Source organism: Saccharomyces kudriavzevii, assembly GCF_947243775.1.
Source record: "Saccharomyces kudriavzevii IFO 1802 strain IFO1802 genome assembly, chromosome: 4".
In the NCBI taxonomy this organism is placed as follows: domain Eukaryota; kingdom Fungi; phylum Ascomycota; class Saccharomycetes; order Saccharomycetales; family Saccharomycetaceae; genus Saccharomyces; species Saccharomyces kudriavzevii.
The window spans coordinates 663756-682395 of record NC_079275.1 but is presented as its reverse complement, the minus strand read 5'-3'; the positions used below and the strand labels follow the sequence as shown (position 1 = coordinate 682395).

The 18640-nt window shown below is 39.5% G+C and overlaps 11 protein-coding genes across 11 annotated transcripts; 5 read left to right on the top strand and 6 right to left on the bottom strand.

Moving 5' to 3' along the window:
- Positions 1-127: 127 nt before the first annotated feature.
- On the bottom strand, positions 128-739 carry DPB4 (DNA polymerase epsilon noncatalytic subunit; the record flags this gene model as incomplete). The annotated part of the gene is made up of 1 exon (XM_056232502.1): positions 128-739. The coding sequence occupies one exon, from the start codon at positions 737-739 to the stop codon at positions 128-130; it is 612 nt and encodes a 203-aa protein (XP_056086775.1).
- A 380-nt stretch (positions 740-1119) lies between these two features.
- Positions 1120-2784, top strand: TRM1 (tRNA (guanine26-N2)-dimethyltransferase; the record flags this gene model as incomplete). The annotated part of the gene is made up of 1 exon (XM_056232501.1): positions 1120-2784. One exon carries the CDS (start codon positions 1120-1122, stop codon positions 2782-2784), a length of 1665 nt encoding a protein of 554 aa, XP_056086774.1.
- A 330-nt stretch (positions 2785-3114) lies between these two features.
- On the bottom strand, positions 3115-3318 carry COX26 (Cox26p; the record flags this gene model as incomplete). Its single annotated transcript, XM_056232500.1, has 1 exon — positions 3115-3318. The coding sequence occupies one exon, from the start codon at positions 3316-3318 to the stop codon at positions 3115-3117; it is 204 nt and encodes a 67-aa protein (XP_056086773.1).
- Positions 3319-3830: 512 nt separating this feature from the next.
- VBA4 (Vba4p) lies at positions 3831-6110 on the bottom strand (the record flags this gene model as incomplete). The annotated part of the gene is made up of 1 exon (XM_056232499.1): positions 3831-6110. One exon carries the CDS (start codon positions 6108-6110, stop codon positions 3831-3833), a length of 2280 nt encoding a protein of 759 aa, XP_056086772.1.
- A 371-nt stretch (positions 6111-6481) lies between these two features.
- APC4 (anaphase promoting complex subunit 4) lies at positions 6482-8440 on the bottom strand (the record flags this gene model as incomplete). Its single annotated transcript, XM_056232498.1, has 1 exon — positions 6482-8440. One exon carries the CDS (start codon positions 8438-8440, stop codon positions 6482-6484), a length of 1959 nt encoding a protein of 652 aa, XP_056086771.1.
- A 236-nt stretch (positions 8441-8676) lies between these two features.
- On the top strand, positions 8677-10365 carry TMA64 (Tma64p; the record flags this gene model as incomplete). The annotated part of the gene is made up of 1 exon (XM_056232497.1): positions 8677-10365. The coding sequence occupies one exon, from the start codon at positions 8677-8679 to the stop codon at positions 10363-10365; it is 1689 nt and encodes a 562-aa protein (XP_056086770.1).
- Positions 10366-10709: 344 nt separating this feature from the next.
- On the top strand, positions 10710-11567 carry MRPL1 (mitochondrial 54S ribosomal protein uL1m; the record flags this gene model as incomplete). Its single annotated transcript, XM_056232496.1, has 1 exon — positions 10710-11567. The coding sequence occupies one exon, from the start codon at positions 10710-10712 to the stop codon at positions 11565-11567; it is 858 nt and encodes a 285-aa protein (XP_056086769.1).
- Positions 11568-11806: 239 nt separating this feature from the next.
- On the bottom strand, positions 11807-12124 carry MRX14 (mitochondrial 54S ribosomal protein bL34m; the record flags this gene model as incomplete). The annotated part of the gene is made up of 1 exon (XM_056232494.1): positions 11807-12124. The coding sequence occupies one exon, from the start codon at positions 12122-12124 to the stop codon at positions 11807-11809; it is 318 nt and encodes a 105-aa protein (XP_056086768.1).
- A 557-nt stretch (positions 12125-12681) lies between these two features.
- Positions 12682-13803, top strand: PDS1 (securin; the record flags this gene model as incomplete). Its single annotated transcript, XM_056232493.1, has 1 exon — positions 12682-13803. One exon carries the CDS (start codon positions 12682-12684, stop codon positions 13801-13803), a length of 1122 nt encoding a protein of 373 aa, XP_056086767.1.
- Positions 13804-14546: 743 nt separating this feature from the next.
- Positions 14547-16070, top strand: ALT2 (alanine transaminase ALT2; the record flags this gene model as incomplete). The annotated part of the gene is made up of 1 exon (XM_056232492.1): positions 14547-16070. The coding sequence occupies one exon, from the start codon at positions 14547-14549 to the stop codon at positions 16068-16070; it is 1524 nt and encodes a 507-aa protein (XP_056086766.1).
- A 403-nt stretch (positions 16071-16473) lies between these two features.
- On the bottom strand, positions 16474-18216 carry FOB1 (replication fork barrier binding protein FOB1; the record flags this gene model as incomplete). The annotated part of the gene is made up of 1 exon (XM_056232491.1): positions 16474-18216. One exon carries the CDS (start codon positions 18214-18216, stop codon positions 16474-16476), a length of 1743 nt encoding a protein of 580 aa, XP_056086765.1.
- Between the last annotated feature and the right edge of the window lie 424 nt (positions 18217-18640).

Below are 18640 nucleotides of genomic sequence, written 5' to 3'. Positions count from 1 at the left end.
TTCCGCGATTTGCACCATTGCGGGTTTCCCGGCTGGCGATCAACGACGACGCCCGCAGTTTATTATGTATTTAGTGTAAATAAAGCGCATGTTACATAAAACAATACCGTTGCGATCGTGGAAGGCACTACAGGACAGTTCCGGTGGTAGGCGGTGTCTGCTCGGGGTCTCGTACTGTGGCATCTGCGTCCTGTACTTCTATTTTCTGTTTCTTTTCGGAGGCCTCTTCTTGACCCTGCGGTTCCTCACTCTGTTCTTCTATTTCAGGCTCCTTGACATGTTCTACAGTTGTGATGTTTGTATCCCCACCCATATCTATATCACCGTCAGTATCCACTTCGCCGCTATTTAGTTTTTCCCTTTTTCTCAATTCAACGGCAGCTTGGTATTCCTCTAGTTTATCTCTAACAACACCCTTCAAAGCTGATTGCCCTATATGGTCCAAAGCACCCATAACATCGTCAACGCTGCAACTTTTCTTGTCTTGGCTCTTGGCAATTTCTCTTGCAAACAGTAGTAAGTGGTTGACAAACACTGTAGCACCGCGCTGCAATGCCAATGACGCGTCTTTGTTTATCAGTAGCTTCTTGCCACTTTGTTGTGGTACCTGACGGGCCAAATTCACAATGGCGCTTCTGGGAAATAACAAGTCCTGGATTGTTATGTTTTCTTGCTCTTTAATGTAGGACGTGGTGGGGTAATTCCCTTGCGCATCCTTTCTCCAACCTTTTGGTGGCATGGTGCATAGATGTGTATGATCTATTGAAACGAGCGGTTAAAGTACGCTATTTTCCCGAATATTCAAACCGGCGTCGCTCTCTGCTTTACCAGAAATAGTTCTGAAATCTTTAGGGTCTTTTATTATTGACCCGTCATGGTCAGATAACTTAAGATTCAGAAGTAAATTCAGCTTCGGTATTATTCTTATTTCGACTAGCCGTGTTCGTGGAAAGCGACACCACGTTATATTCTTTTTTTTTTTTTTTTTTTTCATCGCATTACAATGCTCATCGCAAAAGTCGCAAATCTTAAGGCATCACTAATTAACACACTTCTACATAAAACACACATAAGAAAGCTTCCTACAGAAAATACTTTACTCGGGCAATTTTGCACGAAATGTTGAGGGCTGCTATTTCCAAAATCAAAGCGAATCTTACCGCATACGGCGCACCAAGAATCAATATTGAGGACTTCAATATAGTCAAGGAGGGCAAAGCAGAAATTCTTTTTCCTAAAAAGGAAACTGTTTTCTATAATCCCGTCCAGCAATTCAATAGGGATCTAAGTGTTACATGCATCAAAGCTTGGGACAACCTGTATGGCGAGGATTGTGGTCAAAAGAGAAAAAATAAAAAGAGTAAAAAGAAGAGACCTGCCCAAAATAGTGATGACTCTTCCAAACGTCAAAAAATGGACAATGGATCATCAAAGGAAATTTTCGAAGAAGCCAACAAGAAGACACCCTACATCAATATTCTGGAAGCCTTATCAGCTACTGGGTTAAGAGCCATTAGGTACGCTCATGAAATTCCTCATGTGAAGGAAGTTATTGCCAACGACTTACTTCCAGAAGCTGTAGAATCTATAAGACGAAATGTTGAGTATAATAACGTTGGAAACATCGTCAAACCAAATCTTGATGACGCTAACGTTCTAATGTACCGCAATAAGGCTATAAACAACAAATTTCATGTCATCGACTTAGATCCTTATGGTACCGTTACTCCTTTTGTGGATGCCGCTATTCAAAGCATCGAAGAGGATGGGCTAATGCTGGTCACTTGCACCGATTTATCCGTTTTAGCCGGTAATGGATACCCAGAAAAGTGTTTTGCGCTATATGGTGGTGCCAATATGGTTTCTCATGAATCTACTCACGAAAGCGCCCTGAGGCTAGTTTTGAATTTACTAAAGCAAACTGCTGCAAAATACAAAAAAACTGTGGAGCCACTTTTGTCACTAAGTATTGACTTCTACGTCAGAGTTTTTGTTAAAGTTAGAACGAGTCCAATTGAAGTTAAGAACCTAATGTCAAACACCATGACCACTTACCATTGTTCTCGTTGTGGTTCGTATCACAATCAACCTCTGGGTAGAGTTTCCCAACGTGAAGGTAAGAAAAGTAAAACATTCACTAAATACTCAGTCGCTCAAGGTCCACCGGTAGATATCAGATGTAGGTTTTGCGATGGAACATATCATCTAGCTGGGCCGATGTATGCAGGTCCTCTACACAATAAAGAATTTATTGAGGAAGTATTAAGGATCAATAAAGAAGAACATCATGACCAGGATGATACATACGGAACACGTAAGAGAATTGAAGGTATGTTATCTTTAGCTAAAAATGAATTATCCGATTCACCATTCTATTTCAGCCCCAATCACATTGCGTCGGTGATAAAATTACAAGTCCCTCCCTTGAAAAAAGTAGTTGCAGGTTTAGGTTCCTTAGGTTACGAATGCTCGCTGACGCATGCACAACCATCATCTTTGAAGACTAACGCCCCCTGGGATGCGATTTGGTATGTGATGCAAAAATGCGATGATGAAAAGAAAGATTTAAGCAAAATGAATCCCAACACCACTGGTTATAAGATTTTATCGGCCATGCCAAAATGGCTGAGTGACGATATTAAGTCTGAGTACGACTTAAGACTATCTTTTACACCAAATGAACAAAGCGGTAACATTGAAAAACTGAGAAAATTGAAAATTGTAAGATATCAAGAAAACCCCACAAAGAACTGGGGCCCAAAGGCCCGTCCTAATGCCTCATAAGAGTCTTGATTGTTTAGTACTGGAACTGTGACATAAGCATTTAGGTCCGTCCGATGATTGCATCACGGATAGCATAGGATACCGGTTTAGCTGTATTATAGATATTTAATTTAATCGAGGAAAATACTTTTGTGTAGTAAATATATATATATATATATATTTCACCGGAAATTCATATCAAAAATATAAACCAGTACATTTTTGTATTATATTTGCTGTCGCAGTTTTTGGTCATATAAATAATAAAGCTCACGCGCTTAGTATCAAACTAAACCCTTTTTTCTGTAGTGTTACACCTGCTTAGCAAAAATGTTTTTTTGCTAAAGTTTTTCAACTTGCTTTTCTGGCCTTACTAAGGAAGTACACAGCGCCTGGCCAACCTAAACAAATGCTCAAAGCGGCACTCCATTGAAGAACTTCCGGAATGAGTCTCCTTCCTTCAGTAATCACCCAGGATTCACCTACTCTACCACCTGTATATCTCTTGATTGGGGCAGCGCGAGCAGAAGATCTCAAAACTTGACTGAAGAACATGTCGTTTATGTAATGTTGATGTTAAAAAAATTTGGTAAATATCTATGATGCGATCGTTGATAATATGGATGATAACGAAAATAAAACCAGTGACAAACAAAACAAACAATAGTATTCATCTGGAAGAAAAGTATGAAAGAAGAATGACCGGCTTATATACAAAGTAGTGATTAATTGGGGAACCGTCTTGAGCAAATCTGTCCAAACTTTTGGTTGCCTGCCGTTAGAGGGGCTTCTGTCTGCTGCGTTTTCGGCAAGTAAACATCAAGCTATCTTATCCATTCCATTTCTGGTATAGCATCCCTTATTCAGTCGTGCTATTCTTTGTCCACCCCACACGATCATTTTTCAGATCCCGCCTTTGTGCGGTCATCGCGGTGGCTATAGTTCCCTGCATCCTTATCTCAGCAACGATGTGTTATCGGGTTTAAGAAAGAAAAAAAAGATATTATTGATTTCAGTTATGTATTATATTTACCACTTTGAGATAAAGACGGATAGTTTAAGGCCTGTCAATTGATTTTGTTAAAGAAAAACATTGATATAACCATAATCGTAAAAAATACGGCAGAAAGCTTGAACACGTTCCGACATGCTTGTAAGTAGCACTCTATCAAAGTTTTGAAAATAAATTTAGGTGCTGATTCGTGCACCCAATCTGAAGATTCCGTGGCGTGCTTGATGATTTTAAGGAGGTCCTTCTTCAGATAACCTTGCTTGCTAAACTTCATCACCTCTTCATGCAAACTTTTTGTGAGTGTCTTGTGGAAAACATAACCACCCAGGGAAATGCCAATTGTACCCCCTATGGCACCGAAGCAATACACAATAGAGCCGCTGTTAAGCGATTTCCTTTGCTCATGATACTCATGGTAAAGACTTGAAAGTAAGGTCAGTAGCATAGAGGAACCCAGAAATGGTAAAGACAAACAGACGTATTGCTTCCATACTGGTAAACTCAAGCCTACTCCCATAAGCGTAATGTATAATATCAAAGTGACTCCACTCAAAACAAATTTTAGCAGATAATTCTGCTTTTTGGATTTCCAAAAATAACAAACGCTGAAATAGCCAATCACAATGGAAAAAAAGAATGGAAGCAATCTTTCCGCGATTTGTAAAGTGTTTAGGTTCAGAACAATGGTGAAATAAGTTGTTCCGAATGGGATGATGCACATTAATGCGGAAAAACAAAACGAAATTCCCGTCACTGTCCATATCAAACGTTTGTCTCCTTGTAATGACATTGAAATGACAGAATTCATGTAAGTATCATTTGCCTCTATCAACCAAAATAATACTCCACATATGAGGATCACAGAGAATAGTACCCATTGAATCATTGTACGATGCTCTAATTCTGTCAAATCCAATGTAGTCACTTGGACGAAACAGAGTAAGAATAGCGTTAGGGTCAAGATTTCATATAAATCAGGACTTAATAGAATCTTCTTGACTCTTTTCCATAAAGTAAATGTCGAACCTTCATGATGTAAATTATCCTTGACAGAGTATATGTCTGCTAACATGATAGAAGCATTCACAAGGCAAAATGGCACGGGAATTAAAAAGGCATTTTTCCATCCACTACCATGAGAAGAATCAAAGAGGCCTACCACAAAGGGTCCAATTGCTACACCGAGGGAGAATATTATCACGGAAGCACTCAATGAGTATCTGCTTTCATTCTTTTGAGAAAAACGATTCATTATAGTACTTTTAAGCGCTATCAAAGAACCACTTCCGAATCCAGCAACAAAACGGGCAAAGATAAAGGTCCAGAAATGAGAAGAACTCCAAGATAAATAACTGCCGAGGATAAAACTGAATTGAGCCATGCACAATAACAATTTTACACTAGATATTATAGATAGTTTCAAAAACAACAGTTGCCCGATCGCATTACTCAAGAGGTACACTGAGACAATCAACGATAATCTCCATAGTTCATGGAACTCAGACGCAATTTTGGAAACAATCACCAGGAGGATAGAACTGTCCATAGCAATAAAGAATAAATAAGTACACATGCAGGATGAAAAGATCCGTCTTCTAGTCTCCTGATGCACAAATGCATCAGACGATGTACTCGCAATATAAGAGGGATCCGTTTCATCTTCCACATCTTCAATGGTCTGCGATATAGAGCCATATCCATATGGACTTATCTCGGCCCTACTAACTGGTACTGCGGGAGCTGATGTAGCTGTGGCTAAAGTTTTACTAGTTGGCCTTTCGCTCTCCGACTGTGCCACGTGTATGTCCCCATTTCCTTCCAATGAATTTGTAGAGGACCCTGGCAGTTCACGTTCGCTCATCTGAGTATGATCGCTGGTAATGCTTTGCAGTGGGGAAATTGATCTGTCGCTGAAATCTATCATAGAGTTTTGTAAAGGAGACTTCGTACCTGACTCGTCCTGTGAGAGAAACTTATGATGATCTTGATCAGCCTTGTCCTCAGATTTTCCTTCCATGTCATCACCCTCAGCTTGAACCGGATTACCACTCTTGGAGCGTTCTTGAAAAGGACGCGTATCAAACGTATCAATATCGAGCGGCTTTGAACCATCGTCTTCCCTCCGTTCACTGGAAGTTAATAGTAATGGAGTATTTTCTTTATTTTCTTCACTTTTATCGTTTTCGATAGCAATTGGATTTGGATTTTCTGACTCGCCAACCTCCCGTTGAACCTCATTTTTCAAATTCTGCACACTGTTCTGCAATTTCTGTTGCCTGTTCTTTAATTTGGCGAATTCACGCAGTTTCTTGCGCTGCCTATCCTTTTTCCCCATCTCTACTTTACCTAAGCAATTATTTCAGAAAAGTAGAAGAGTTATCAAAAATAGCAAATCGGCAAGGTGATATTTCAACAGTGGCTAGAAAACCAATTAACTTATATCTAGATAAACAGAAGAAAAATGAGATAACAATGTGAAAAAAAAAAAAAAAAAACTTGACACAATTGATTCCATTTTAGAGATTGCGGGCCCTTGCAATTTTTTTTTCAGTCCCCAGAGACGGGTGCCAGCTCTCTCAAATTCGTCATACTAAAAAAAAATGCCTTCTAAAAATTATACTTTGCTATTTATGCCTTATCCTTTACTAGTACTGTTATTAATTGTCGTAGTATCATTATTAAACAACCCACGATTTATTTTGTGTTTCATCCAAATTTCCTTCCCTTTGGAAACACTAGAGATGCGCTCCTCCCATCCACCGATATCTTCGAAGTACATGCTATATAAACTTCATTTTTCTCGTTTTCCGTTAAATATGTAGGGATAGTTATTGAGCCATCATCTTCCCCGTTGTCGTTTTCTTCCTCCGTATATTCTGAATTGCGGCTAACGGTATAGTTGCTTCTAGATAGTTCAACCTCCCGAATGAAATTCGGAACCATCTTTAGCGCAAACCTTGCATTGCTGAAACTATAGTTCTTGAAGGCCTCTGGAATTCTGATTGACGATTCTCTGGATATGATGTCCAAACTTTCATCCTTCAGAGTGCCTACATATAGCTTTGGTGTGTTTTCCCCTGAAGAGACCTCTTTAGTGTTCATTAGCTTCGTCACCTCAATCAGATAAACTATATAACTCTGATTTGGTAATTTTATAGCATCAAGCAGACGAACTTGGGAAGACGGATACATTTGTGAATAAACGTCTTTTCTTATATTAATCAGAAGCTGCTGTTGAATATGTTGGCTCACATTATTCTTCGCAATATCTTTCTCCATATCAGACATATTATTAATTAGCTCTCGATAAAGTTTCATATTGATGACCGAGCTAGATTCTGTACTTCGGTAGGATAAAATTTTGTCAAAGTAAGTTAGTAAGTCATACCCAAAGTAAGGGTCATCTTCAAATTCAAACTTCAACTTATAATCTTCGTCTAGCCCTTCATGTATTCTATCATTAAACCATATAAAAAACTTTTCGAAAAGTGTTTCATTTCTCCCCAAAGCAATTATTGATTTTAAAGTATTATTTAACAATTCCTGCGAATTTTTTAAAAGTAATTCAACGGCTGTTAGATCGGAAGTATTGTTTGATTTATTTTGTACAGAGAAAGCTTCTAGTGTGCCCCTTAGTTTTTCGACAAAAATGATAATTCTTTCACATGTGGGTACGAATACCAAAGTTAAAATCTGAGTGGTCTTTTGATAGGCTTCACAGCCTAAGAATTTCCATTTTTTTAAGTTTTTCTCACCTACTGAATTGCATAGCCAGTCCTCTAAATCGCACGAGACTTCTCCAAGCAAAAACAGGCACTCTAGCTCTGATTTCAGCTTATTATATCCGTAAGCCTCATCACATATTCTCTTGACGAAATCTAAATAGGGCGTTATTAGTTCCCGGTTGATGAGCTCTACATGTGCGAGCAGGTAACCTATAAGCTCTTTTATTACCATTATATAATGCAGTAAGTCCACCGATGGTTTGCTCCGTAATAGTGGTTGTAAATTTAAGGTTCGTACACTTCCATCGTTATAAAAGCAATGGTAAAACCCATCTTGTACTTTAACAACCGATTCTAAAATCCTTTCGTTCTCAATATCGTCCATTGGCAAAAGAATCGTGTAATCACCATTGAAAAAAATAGTGATTTTATCGTTTCCTTCATTGAATATTACGTGAACGTCTAAAATTTCACCGCTTTCCGGATCATCTTCATCTGGACCTCTCCATAGGCCATTCGGTGGAGTATAAGGGACAATGCTCACCCTTTTGGAATCCTTCACGAATCGGATAAGTTTTGGCAGAATATCAATAACGTTGTACGCAAAAGTTTCACTGTCATATTCCCGTTTTAAAGGAATTCTATCCCATATACCTCTTGATATCTTTGTACTCGGTACTCTCAAAAATGAAACTAATCGCCCATCTTTAAAAATGTCATGAATTCTAACTGTCCCATCCTTGAAAAAAATGGACAAAAATTTACCAGAAGTCCTATCCCAACTATAATTTGCCACCAAGGCTATATTTCTTACAGGTATTATTGCAATTCTAGCGTGATCTGATACCCGATGAATAGCAAGGCCTTTTGTTATTCTCGTGGCGAAGATTGGGAAACGTGGATTATAATCAATGAAATAATCATTAATAGGAGGTGACATTTCGTTTAGAATCGCCTACACCTCTTCAGCAAAAACATAAGTTACGCTTTCTGGTAAATTAAATCAGACACGATGTATGTTACTTTTCTTAATGTTTTGTAAACTCAGACGCTACGGAAAACGAAAATGTAAATCTGTGAAAATCGTGAAGTCAACGCATAAGAGCTAGAGTTAACACATTTGAACTAACTGGATTAAAAGATCACAAAGTTAGTGCCATATGAATAAACACGACTATGTTTAAGAAGGAACCTCATATAAAAGCTTTGAGCAATCTGAAAAACTCTGAAAGAAAGAAGTTACTACAAACTTGTAAAAAACAGACGAATAACGATGAGTACACTTTTCCGACCTCCACTATTAAACAGACAAACTTTTGCAGCCAGAAAAGCGTTGGAGTTGTATACACAGACGAAAATAATACTCCAATATTATTCAAGGAGAAGCATAATGAACAGCTCTTTCCAACAGTATATTCTTGTTGGGAAAATCCAACCTTATTGCCTATTATTTTGACTCATGGATTTGTTATAGAGGAACATTTGTTCAATGGTGCTAACTTGATGATTTCTGGCTCAATTCCACCTTTTGATCCTCGTTCCAAAGTAGGTACCCTTTGCGGTGTGGCTAGTAGAGAAGCGCCTAAAGTCGTTTTAGCCATAGGTATCGTTGAAATGGATCTACCGTCATACGATAGAGTACTTGGTGAAACAGGTGTTGCAGTGAAAGTTATACATCATTTTAATGATGGTCTTTCGAAAGCCCTTAAGGTGAAATTAGATCCTCCAATTGCCAAGTCGGGAGATGAGGACATTAACAGTAAACAGGTCCAGCCTCCAGAAGAAGCCAAAATTGTTGAAAACGCACAAGAAAATATGCAAAAAGCTCAAGTTCATGTTGAGGAACTTGCAGAGGTTTTGGATCATTTTTCAGTGTCGGATGTTGATTATTTCATCACAAGAGCATTATATTATACGTTAACCCAAGATAAAAGTTTAGTATTACCCATTTCTCCCTCTAATTTTATCTCAAACCACATTATGCGTAATTTACCTCCGATTGATCACAACGAAGTTAATGTGAAGAAAACTTCGTGGAGGAAGAGTGCAAAATTTCTGAAACACTTCGAAAAAGAAGGTTTCTTGAAACTAAAAGGGAAGGGAGACGACCTAACTATTGTGGGTAAAACCATAGATAAAGATGAGTTGAAAAATTTTGTACCATATAAGGTTGGCAGCAGCACTTCCGCTCAAGAAAGTGGCGAGCATGCCAACTCGAAGGAGAAAACACCCGGAATGATGTATTCAATGACGCTATATAAACCGTTCAGCATTGCTAAAGACTTTTTAAAGGAGGCCAACTTAGGCTTTCGGACATACTATACATCTCAGGATATCAGAAGTGCGCTTTCTCAGTATATTTCCACCAACAACTTAGCAGATACGAAGGACAAAGGGAAAGTTGTTATGGATGATTTATTATTCAACATGGTTAATAAGAAAAAAAAAAATCTGAATGCTGCACGTATTATGCCTAGAGCCCAAATTTTGGATCCTTTGCTAGCCAATAATTTTACTGAGTTCTACCAAATATTTAAAAACGATGATTCACTTTTGTTCAAGGCACCAATAAAAGGTTCTCCCCCACGTATCAAAATCACCACCGAAATGAAAATTGGAAGAAAAGTTATCACAAGAGTCAGCAATTTTGAAGTTTTTCAAATCGACCCGGAATCACTTGCCGGTGATTTAAGAAAGATATGCAGCGGTTCAACGACAATAGGTGAGTCACAAACGTTTAAAAGTGCTGAAGTGCAAGTGCAAGGTCCACATGGTCAGCTAATCATTGATCATCTCAATAATTTGGGTGTTCCAAACAAGTGGATAGACTTTGAGAATAAATTAAAAAAGAAAAAAAGAACGTAGGCTACATGCCATGTTAATGTATAAATGCATAAAAATATTATATATTAAAGCATATAAACTCTTTAGTTCAACGAAGCATTTTTCCAAACTGAGCGATGAGGTAGTTTCAGTGGTTACAGACGACCATCAATTGGAATAGAAATGCTCATGACCGCAGCGATGATAATCTGTGTACATTCGGTTTCGGTTCAGATGCTTTTTCTGTCAGTATTTTTTTTTGAGCAGCGCCAAGGTTTCCTTGAGAGCAAAAAGAGAAAACGTTCGAAAAACCAATAAAATTGTAGATACCATTCGAAATAAAGGGAACCTGAAAAGAGCGGTACACTAGTCAGTCATCCAGTAAGATGCTATCCGTTATAGCGACTCCGAAAATATGCGTTGTAAGCTCAACAAGAAGGTGTCTTTCACACACTGCAAGCAAACTGTATGCGGAAGAATATAAGTCAACAGCAATGTCTTCCAATGCACCTTCCCTGACAAAAGAACAAGCTAAAAAGAGAGAGTTAAAAAGATTGGCACAACGAAGAGCTGAAGCAAAGAGGCCCGCGGCAACAAATCCATTGTATATGCCTGTTACCGTGGCACTAAGATATTTGCGTGCAGCGGAAGTGGGCAGACCCCAATCTCAACAAACAATTAATCTGACAACATTGGTGGTGGGTGAAAGAGGTACAGCTCCTTTATCTGGTAGCGTCGCGTTTCCCAAACCACTGAGATATATCAAGGTTGCTGTCTTCACCAACGATGAAAACAAATTAAAAGAACTTCGTGAAAAATATCCAAATCATTTGATTGGCGGGGCTGATCTTGTTTCTAGGATTAAGAATGGTGAGATTCCCGTTGATTTTGACAAGGCATATGCTACAGCAGATATTGTTCCTGCTTTGCAATCACAAGTTGCCAGAATACTTGGCCCTCGTGGGGTTTTACCCTCCGTTAAGAAGGGCACAGTGAGCGACGATATAACTTCTTTACTCCAGGAAAGTCTAGGATCTATGCCTTTTAGACAACGAGGGAACTCGATCAGTCTTGGGATTGGGAAATGCTATTTCACTGATCGAGAGGTCTTGCAGAACATCATAGCCGCGAGAGCTGCCTTTAAAGCTGCTGTAAGTGACCAAAAATCAAAGAAACCGAACATACTGAGTAAAACCACATTATCGAGCACACATGGCCCCGGAATTGTGATTGATTTTGCCTAGCCGGGAGAATAAATTCTGTCTTTTTGGACTTTTAATTGTATATATATATATAATGGTGCATTCTCTTTTCTTTTATATACAATCATGTACATACGAAAAAAAATTCTCTAGAGGAGACTAAAATTGATTGGTTTTTTGGCTCTCGAACGAATAGTAAAAAGTGTATGTTGCATATCATTAAATCATTTATGTACAGGACAATTATAGACTCATCTCTGTGTGTGAGCTCCTACTAAAATTCAATGAGACAGAAACCACCTACCCTTGAGTTTTCTTCTTTTCAGTATTTTTGAGCCTTGTTTGCTCTTTGCCCTCGCCAAAAATCCAAACGTTCTTTTCCTCTTCAATGTACTGGGCTGATAGGTGTTACCTCTAGACTTCCACCTCCGTTGACCGATGAAACCAAATCCCAATGCAGTAAGGGACATAGTTTTCATTGGTGGACTGTTTAAAAGCATGCTGCTTTGCGGACGCAATACAGAAAGAGCAGAGAAAGAAGATATGGAAGAAAGCATTCTTTTCGACTGAAGCTGGTATAGACTTGTAAGTAGCGTCATTTCTAGCTCCGATTATTGATTCTTGGAACCGACGTTTCCCGAGCGATCATCCCTTATAGTTAGTTGCTGTACACGCCATGGTTTTCAACTTCTATTGGAAAATTGGCTGTTGAATTTCTTGGGGCTTGAAATCACGTGACTCAGTGCTTCGCATGACATATTGGGTTTGGCGTACTTGTATGGATGCCTCTCTACATGCGCTATAACTTGACATTCACCAGTGGACAGAATTGAATTTGTGATCCACGCACGATGTGACGGTATGGTCGCTCAGTGGAAATGTGCTCCGTATGGGATCCTCTACGCGATTCACCCACTTATAAGCGTAGGTTCCTTGCCTTACTCATTTGTCCCTCACACAAAAGTCGAAAACGCGTCAAATAATCGTGCATGGAACCAAAAAAGAAAAACAAACAGAATAAACAAACAAAACAGAAAAGTAAATGTTTCGAGCTATAGCCGAGTGAGGAAGCAAACGGTTGCTAGCGGTTTTATTAGCGTACTACTCTATTTCAGGATCTAACTATATATTAAGTGCTAGATTATAAGTTTCACAGATGCCAGCCAACGAAGATAAGGAAAATAATATCGTGTATACAGGGAACGAAAGTTCCGGCATCAACTTCCCGCAAACACCAGCTCATTTGTTGAAAAGATCACACTCAAATGTACTGAAGCCACCAGTGAGACTGGACCAACTCAAGAAGGACCTTAACAGCAACAATGGCAAGGGCCTAAAGTACATACAGGGAGGTAAAGAAGTATCGCCCACGAAGAGGTTGCATACACATGCGCAGCAGCAAGGAAGGTTGCCTCTCGCAGCAAAGGATAATAACAGGTCAAAAAGCTTTGTGTTTGTCTCTGAAACCACAAACCTGAGTAAAGACTCTGAAGCTATACCGCAACAACAAAATACGCTTTCTATACGCAAGAACGACCAGCTCAGACAGCTCTCCCAGATCTCTCGCAACCGTACTAGGGCAAACTATAACGAATTGTTGAACAATTCAAGAAAGCTGCAGAAGTACGGTTCTGTTCTTGGCTATAATGCGCTGCCTAAGATGAAAAGTTTAGTCTTAAAAGATCTTGCTGGTCCGGCCAAAAATCAGGAGAGTTCTGACGATGACGACGGTAGTGAGGGACCTGAGAGCAAACTTGGCGTGAAGCTTCAGAACGCATTCTTACAACAGCACTCTTCCGACGACGAGCATGAATCTAACGGTGATATTGGGTTATTCAATAACCAAGGAGGACTACAGCAACTCATAAAGAACACAACAAAAGGTAAACAAGGATCCAAAGAGGAGGATGATGATGATGATGATTACGAAATCGAGATAGCTCCGCAGAGACAGGAGCCATTACCATATGTTCCGGACGGCTATCCATCATTCCAACGAGAAGATATTGAAAAACTAAGGACCTTTAACTCGCCATATGAGCTTGATCTAGAAGACCATGGTGACAGCGTAGATAGAGTTGGCCTACTCTCACTAGAGGTAATCGATGAAGAAGCCGAACAAGACGGGACGGCGCACACAACTGGGGATCCGGAAGCATGTGCAGCACCACCGTTACTGTCTAAGAGGTTAAAGGAAGGCACGGCCAGTCCAACTATAAATTTACTATGTAGCGGTGAGGGACTTGAACCCGAAGAATTGGAAGACTTACTCACTTAGATCCGCCGTCCGCGCACACCTACACAACATGTATACGCATATATATACAGATACTTTACAATATACAATACAATCTCTGGCTATAAACTGTATTTTACTTCACCGGGATTTAAAAAGCGGTCTCACCCATACCTCCATTCCTTCCATTGTTCGATACACTTTAAATGGCTTCACACTTCAGTTGCAAAGGGTCCAACAGGGATTGCTCCCAACTTTATACTTTCTGCCATTGTTCTGTCGGCTAATACACTTATTACGTCTCCAATCGCTCCACTTTGGCTGATAAAGTTCGCTGTCATCAATGCTTCACTAAACCTAAAAGAAAATTTTTCCCAACCTTTTTTTTTTCCTGGGTTTTTTTCCTGGCAGAGAAAAAATGAACGTCAAATTTGGGTCAATCATGTTATTTTCTCGTAGAGGCGATGTGCATCTGAGGCTCTCTCGCAGTTTCTATACACGTAAATGCGTCTTTTCCTGGCTTTTTGAGTACATACAAACGTTTAAATACCTTTGTCTGCCTGTAAATGGATAGAGTTTGCTTGAAGTTGGCAATTTTCTTCTCTGTTTTTCTTTGGCCGTTTGGCGAGTGATAATACCCTTTAGCCATTTCGTAAATACCCCAATATTTCCTCTCACCTCTTGGCGAGTTAATAGTAAAGGCAAAGAAGATATAAGAATCAAGGGAAAAAGCCACCACAGTAACTTTGTATTTACATAGTGGCAGCACATAATAGTAAGAACACATGACGATGACACACCAGCAGGACTTGAAAAGTGTGTTTATCGCCAAAGATTTGGACTTCAAGCCTGCCGCCAAGATCACCAAAAAGGATTTGAATGGGAGCGTCACCAAGGCAGAGTATGCCGTGAGAGGCTCTATCCCCACAAGAGCTGATGAGCTGAAAGAGGAACTGAAAAAAAATCCTGGTTTGTTACCCTTCGATGATATTATCAACGCAAACATTGGTAATCCGCAACAGCTGGATCAAAAGCCTTTGACTTTCACCAGACAGGTCTTATCCATATTAGAATACCCGGAAATTCTACAAGTAGATCATGAAAAATTAGCATCTTTGAACTTATTTTCCAAGGATGCCTTGAAAAGAGCTGAATGTTTACTGAAGGATATTGGCGGTTCCGTCGGAGCCTATTCGCATTCCCAAGGTGTTCCAGGAATAAGGCAAACAGTTGCAGATTTCATTACTGCGAGAGACGGTGGCGAACCTGCCACCCCGGAAGATATCTATTTAACCACTGGTGCCTCATCCGCAGCCACTTCCCTGCTATCTTTATTGTGTAAAGATACCCGAACGGGTTTGCTGATTCCAATTCCTCAGTATCCCTTGTACACTGCATCCGCGTCTCTTTTCAATGCGCAAGTGTTGCCATATTACTTGGATGAGGAATGCAACTGGTCCACTGAAAGTGACGAAATTGAAAAAGTGGTGCAGGACGCCTTAGAAAAGGGCATTAGGCCATCGGTATTGATCGTTATCAACCCAGGTAACCCCACCGGTGCCGTTCTAACTGAAGAAACCATCGCCAGGATCTGCTTGATTGCCGCAAAGTATGGTATTGCAGTTATTTCTGATGAGGTCTATCAAGAAAACGTTTTCAACGATTTCAAGTTCCATTCAATGAAGAAAGTTTTGAGAAAACTGCAACACTGTTATCCAGGAAAATTTGATAACGTCCAATTAGCCTCTTTGCACTCCATTTCAAAGGGATTTATGGGTGAATGTGGTCAAAGGGGTGGCTACATGGAAATCGTAGGGTTCTCTCAAGATATAAGGGATGCTCTTTTCAAACTCATGTCTATATCTATCTGTTCTGTTGTCACGGGACAAGCTATAGTCGATTTGATGGTCAACCCCCCTCAACCTGGTGATGAATCATATGAGCAAGACCGTCAGGAAAGGTCGAAGATTTTTAATGAAATGCGCACCAGAGCTAACTTGTTGTACGAGACATTCAATGGACTTGAAGGTATTGAATGTCAAAACCCCCAAGGTGCCATGTACCTCTTCCCAAGGCTTATTTTACCTGACAAAGCCTTTCGCGAAAGTGAACGCCTTGGCGTCGAACCTGATGAGTTCTATTGCGCATCCTTATTAGAATCCACAGGTATTTGTACCGTTCCCGGTTCTGGATTTGGACAAAAACCTGGCACTTACCATGTGCGTACAACATTTTTGGCGCCAGGGACTCAGTGGATTCAAAACTGGAAAAATTTTCATCAGAGTTTCTTCAACGAGTACCGCGATTAAGGGAAAAACTAATGGTTATGGCTTTTTATTATGTTCCATAGGAGGGTAGAGGCAGGGTATATTTTGTAATTATATATGTGCATCATTTTTCATCACAGGAAAAAAAAAGAAAAGTATATACCGGCATTTATGTAAAATTGTTTCAAGGGAATAAACTTCCGTAGCATTATCCGTTTTGTCTTTCAACAAAGGATGCCAAATAGTCGTACAAAGCCGTTCTTGTGAGCTGAACCTTTTTAAATCCCCGCGTATTTACATTTACATTTATACACATTTTAACCATGTACAAAGAATACCTAATCGTACAGAAAACAGTACTTAAAGTGTCTTTGCTTATTTACACGCAAAATTTACTTTTTTTTTGTCTACAGTTACACTTAGTTTCATTTTATTCCAGATATTATTACAGTTCCATTGACGCACCAAAATCCCTTGTTACGTCTCCATGACGCTGTTGATTTAATTTTTGTCTTTTTATTGAAGGTGACGCTGCAGTTTGGTAGTAGGATGTGTCCGGTCTTGTTATTTCTACGCTTTGATCCACTTGTGGGTCCGCTTGCCGTGTACCATCAGTTTCCTCAATATTATGATTAACTTCTTCAGGCTCATCCACTTCTTGCTTCGTATTTCCATCAAGATCCGTCGTCTCGCTGGTTGATCCTATTCGCTTCTCCTCAACAATATGGGAAGCCTTTTCCTCTGGAGTCAAGGTGTTAGGTTCAAATTCACCTTCTGACGAATCATGCGCCAGGTCGTCGTATTCGTCGATATAATTCTGTTCGGTTAGATCGAACTGCTTCTGTACCTCTTCTTCAAAGTCATCATTTCCAAAATTATTGTCAGGATGGTTTCTGTTGTTATTGCCGTTGTTCTCCGCTTCGTTAGCCAACGCAAAAGTGTTAACATCTTCCAGATATATAAGACCTTTACCACCTGCCATCTTGAACATATTGCGGGAATACGTGTTCTCTATGACCCTTTCCCTCTTAGTCTCGAACTTTGCATTGTGTCCAGGAACTTCACTAAGTAGTACTTGCGCAGGTTTACGCTTCGTTCTCTTGTTCCTTCTTCTGTTGAACCTGTAAGGGCCATATCTTAAGCATTTACCCCAGTCAGCTAAACATTCTTCTTTATAGCTATTCAAGGCATACTGAATACACAGTATGCCGCCTGTATGAAATCTTGCTGAACTTTTTAAGCCTAAGCCTATACAAAGACCATATTTTGATGCAATCTCTTCACATATATCGTAAAGATCATCTTTATCTAAAGTGCTTGATGTTACAAAAATTGGAACTCTGGCAAATGATAAGAAAAGTGAAGAGATTACAGGGATTAGATGCTTGAATTTAGTACTCTTTAATGGCAATAACCACATGAAACTTGAACGATAGTCTCTGCACAATAAAACATAAGGATACTTTCCTTCAATTGCTCCTCCGGTGAAGGGTTCGAATACCTCAATGTGGATTCTCTCCATTGGTAGTAATTTATCATACATGTCAGGACGTTTATATTCCTTCAAGGGCTTGATTTTTCCCTTTTTATTACATTTTGAACAAAATTGCTGGACCCAATCAATGATGGCATGACTTGTATTTGCAAAATGAGAAAACAAAAAGGAATGTAACGTTTTACCTCTAAGATGCTTATTCATCAAATGCGTTGCCATTACCATGTCATAGATATGTTTTGGTTCACAATAAATTTTATCGTTATTTCGTCCATCTCTGACGTTTCCTTCATTATCGACATAATATTGTCTTTGCAAAAACAAAAGCTTATTTTCTGCCACTACACCATCGTATTTATCACTAATCTGCTGCAAAGTGTCCGCTGTTAAGGATTTTGTCTTTATTAATTCGTATATTTGTTGGGTTAATTGCCTTGTCAATGACTCGAGAAAAATTGGTGTTTCTCTTTCTCCTCTTTCCAATAACTCCAAGTTCAAGTAAGAGTCCACATATGCAGTATATGATTCCCCCATCGATGGAAGTATCAATAGGCGATCCTTCAAAGGTTCCCTCGATTCCCTAGGTGACGTTGTTTTTCTCATCTGCGGAGATGACTTCCTTGTAACTGATCCTGATGGTAACGAATCATCACCATCATCAAACAAGGCGCCATTGTAGCGCGAATTCGTCATTTTGTCGTTTTCAATATCTACCTGTAGAATAATTCTTTCTGGGGCTTACATCTAATGCAACTAAAACACTTTCAAGCGATGAGGAATGATTTTGTAATTTTTTTTTCACTATACCGCGAAAAATTGGAAAGGATCAATGCTTCGTGCAGATAGTTCTGATTGAAGATTCATAGAGAAGGAAGCATTAAAAAAAATCATAATCTTACTAAGCTTTAGTGTGCACATAAGTTTTTACCTCTGGAGCGTTGTAACAACTTTTTATCATGGTCAAGAGACTGTATCCTCCGTCAAGAGGTGGCATGCTATGGTTTAGAACAAGCGGTCAGTATCACTAGCCATACAAAGCTGCACACCCAGACCGCTGAGCACAATGAAAAGTTGTAGGAGAGGCCAGATTAATACATAGACTTGTTCCCCCAAGGAC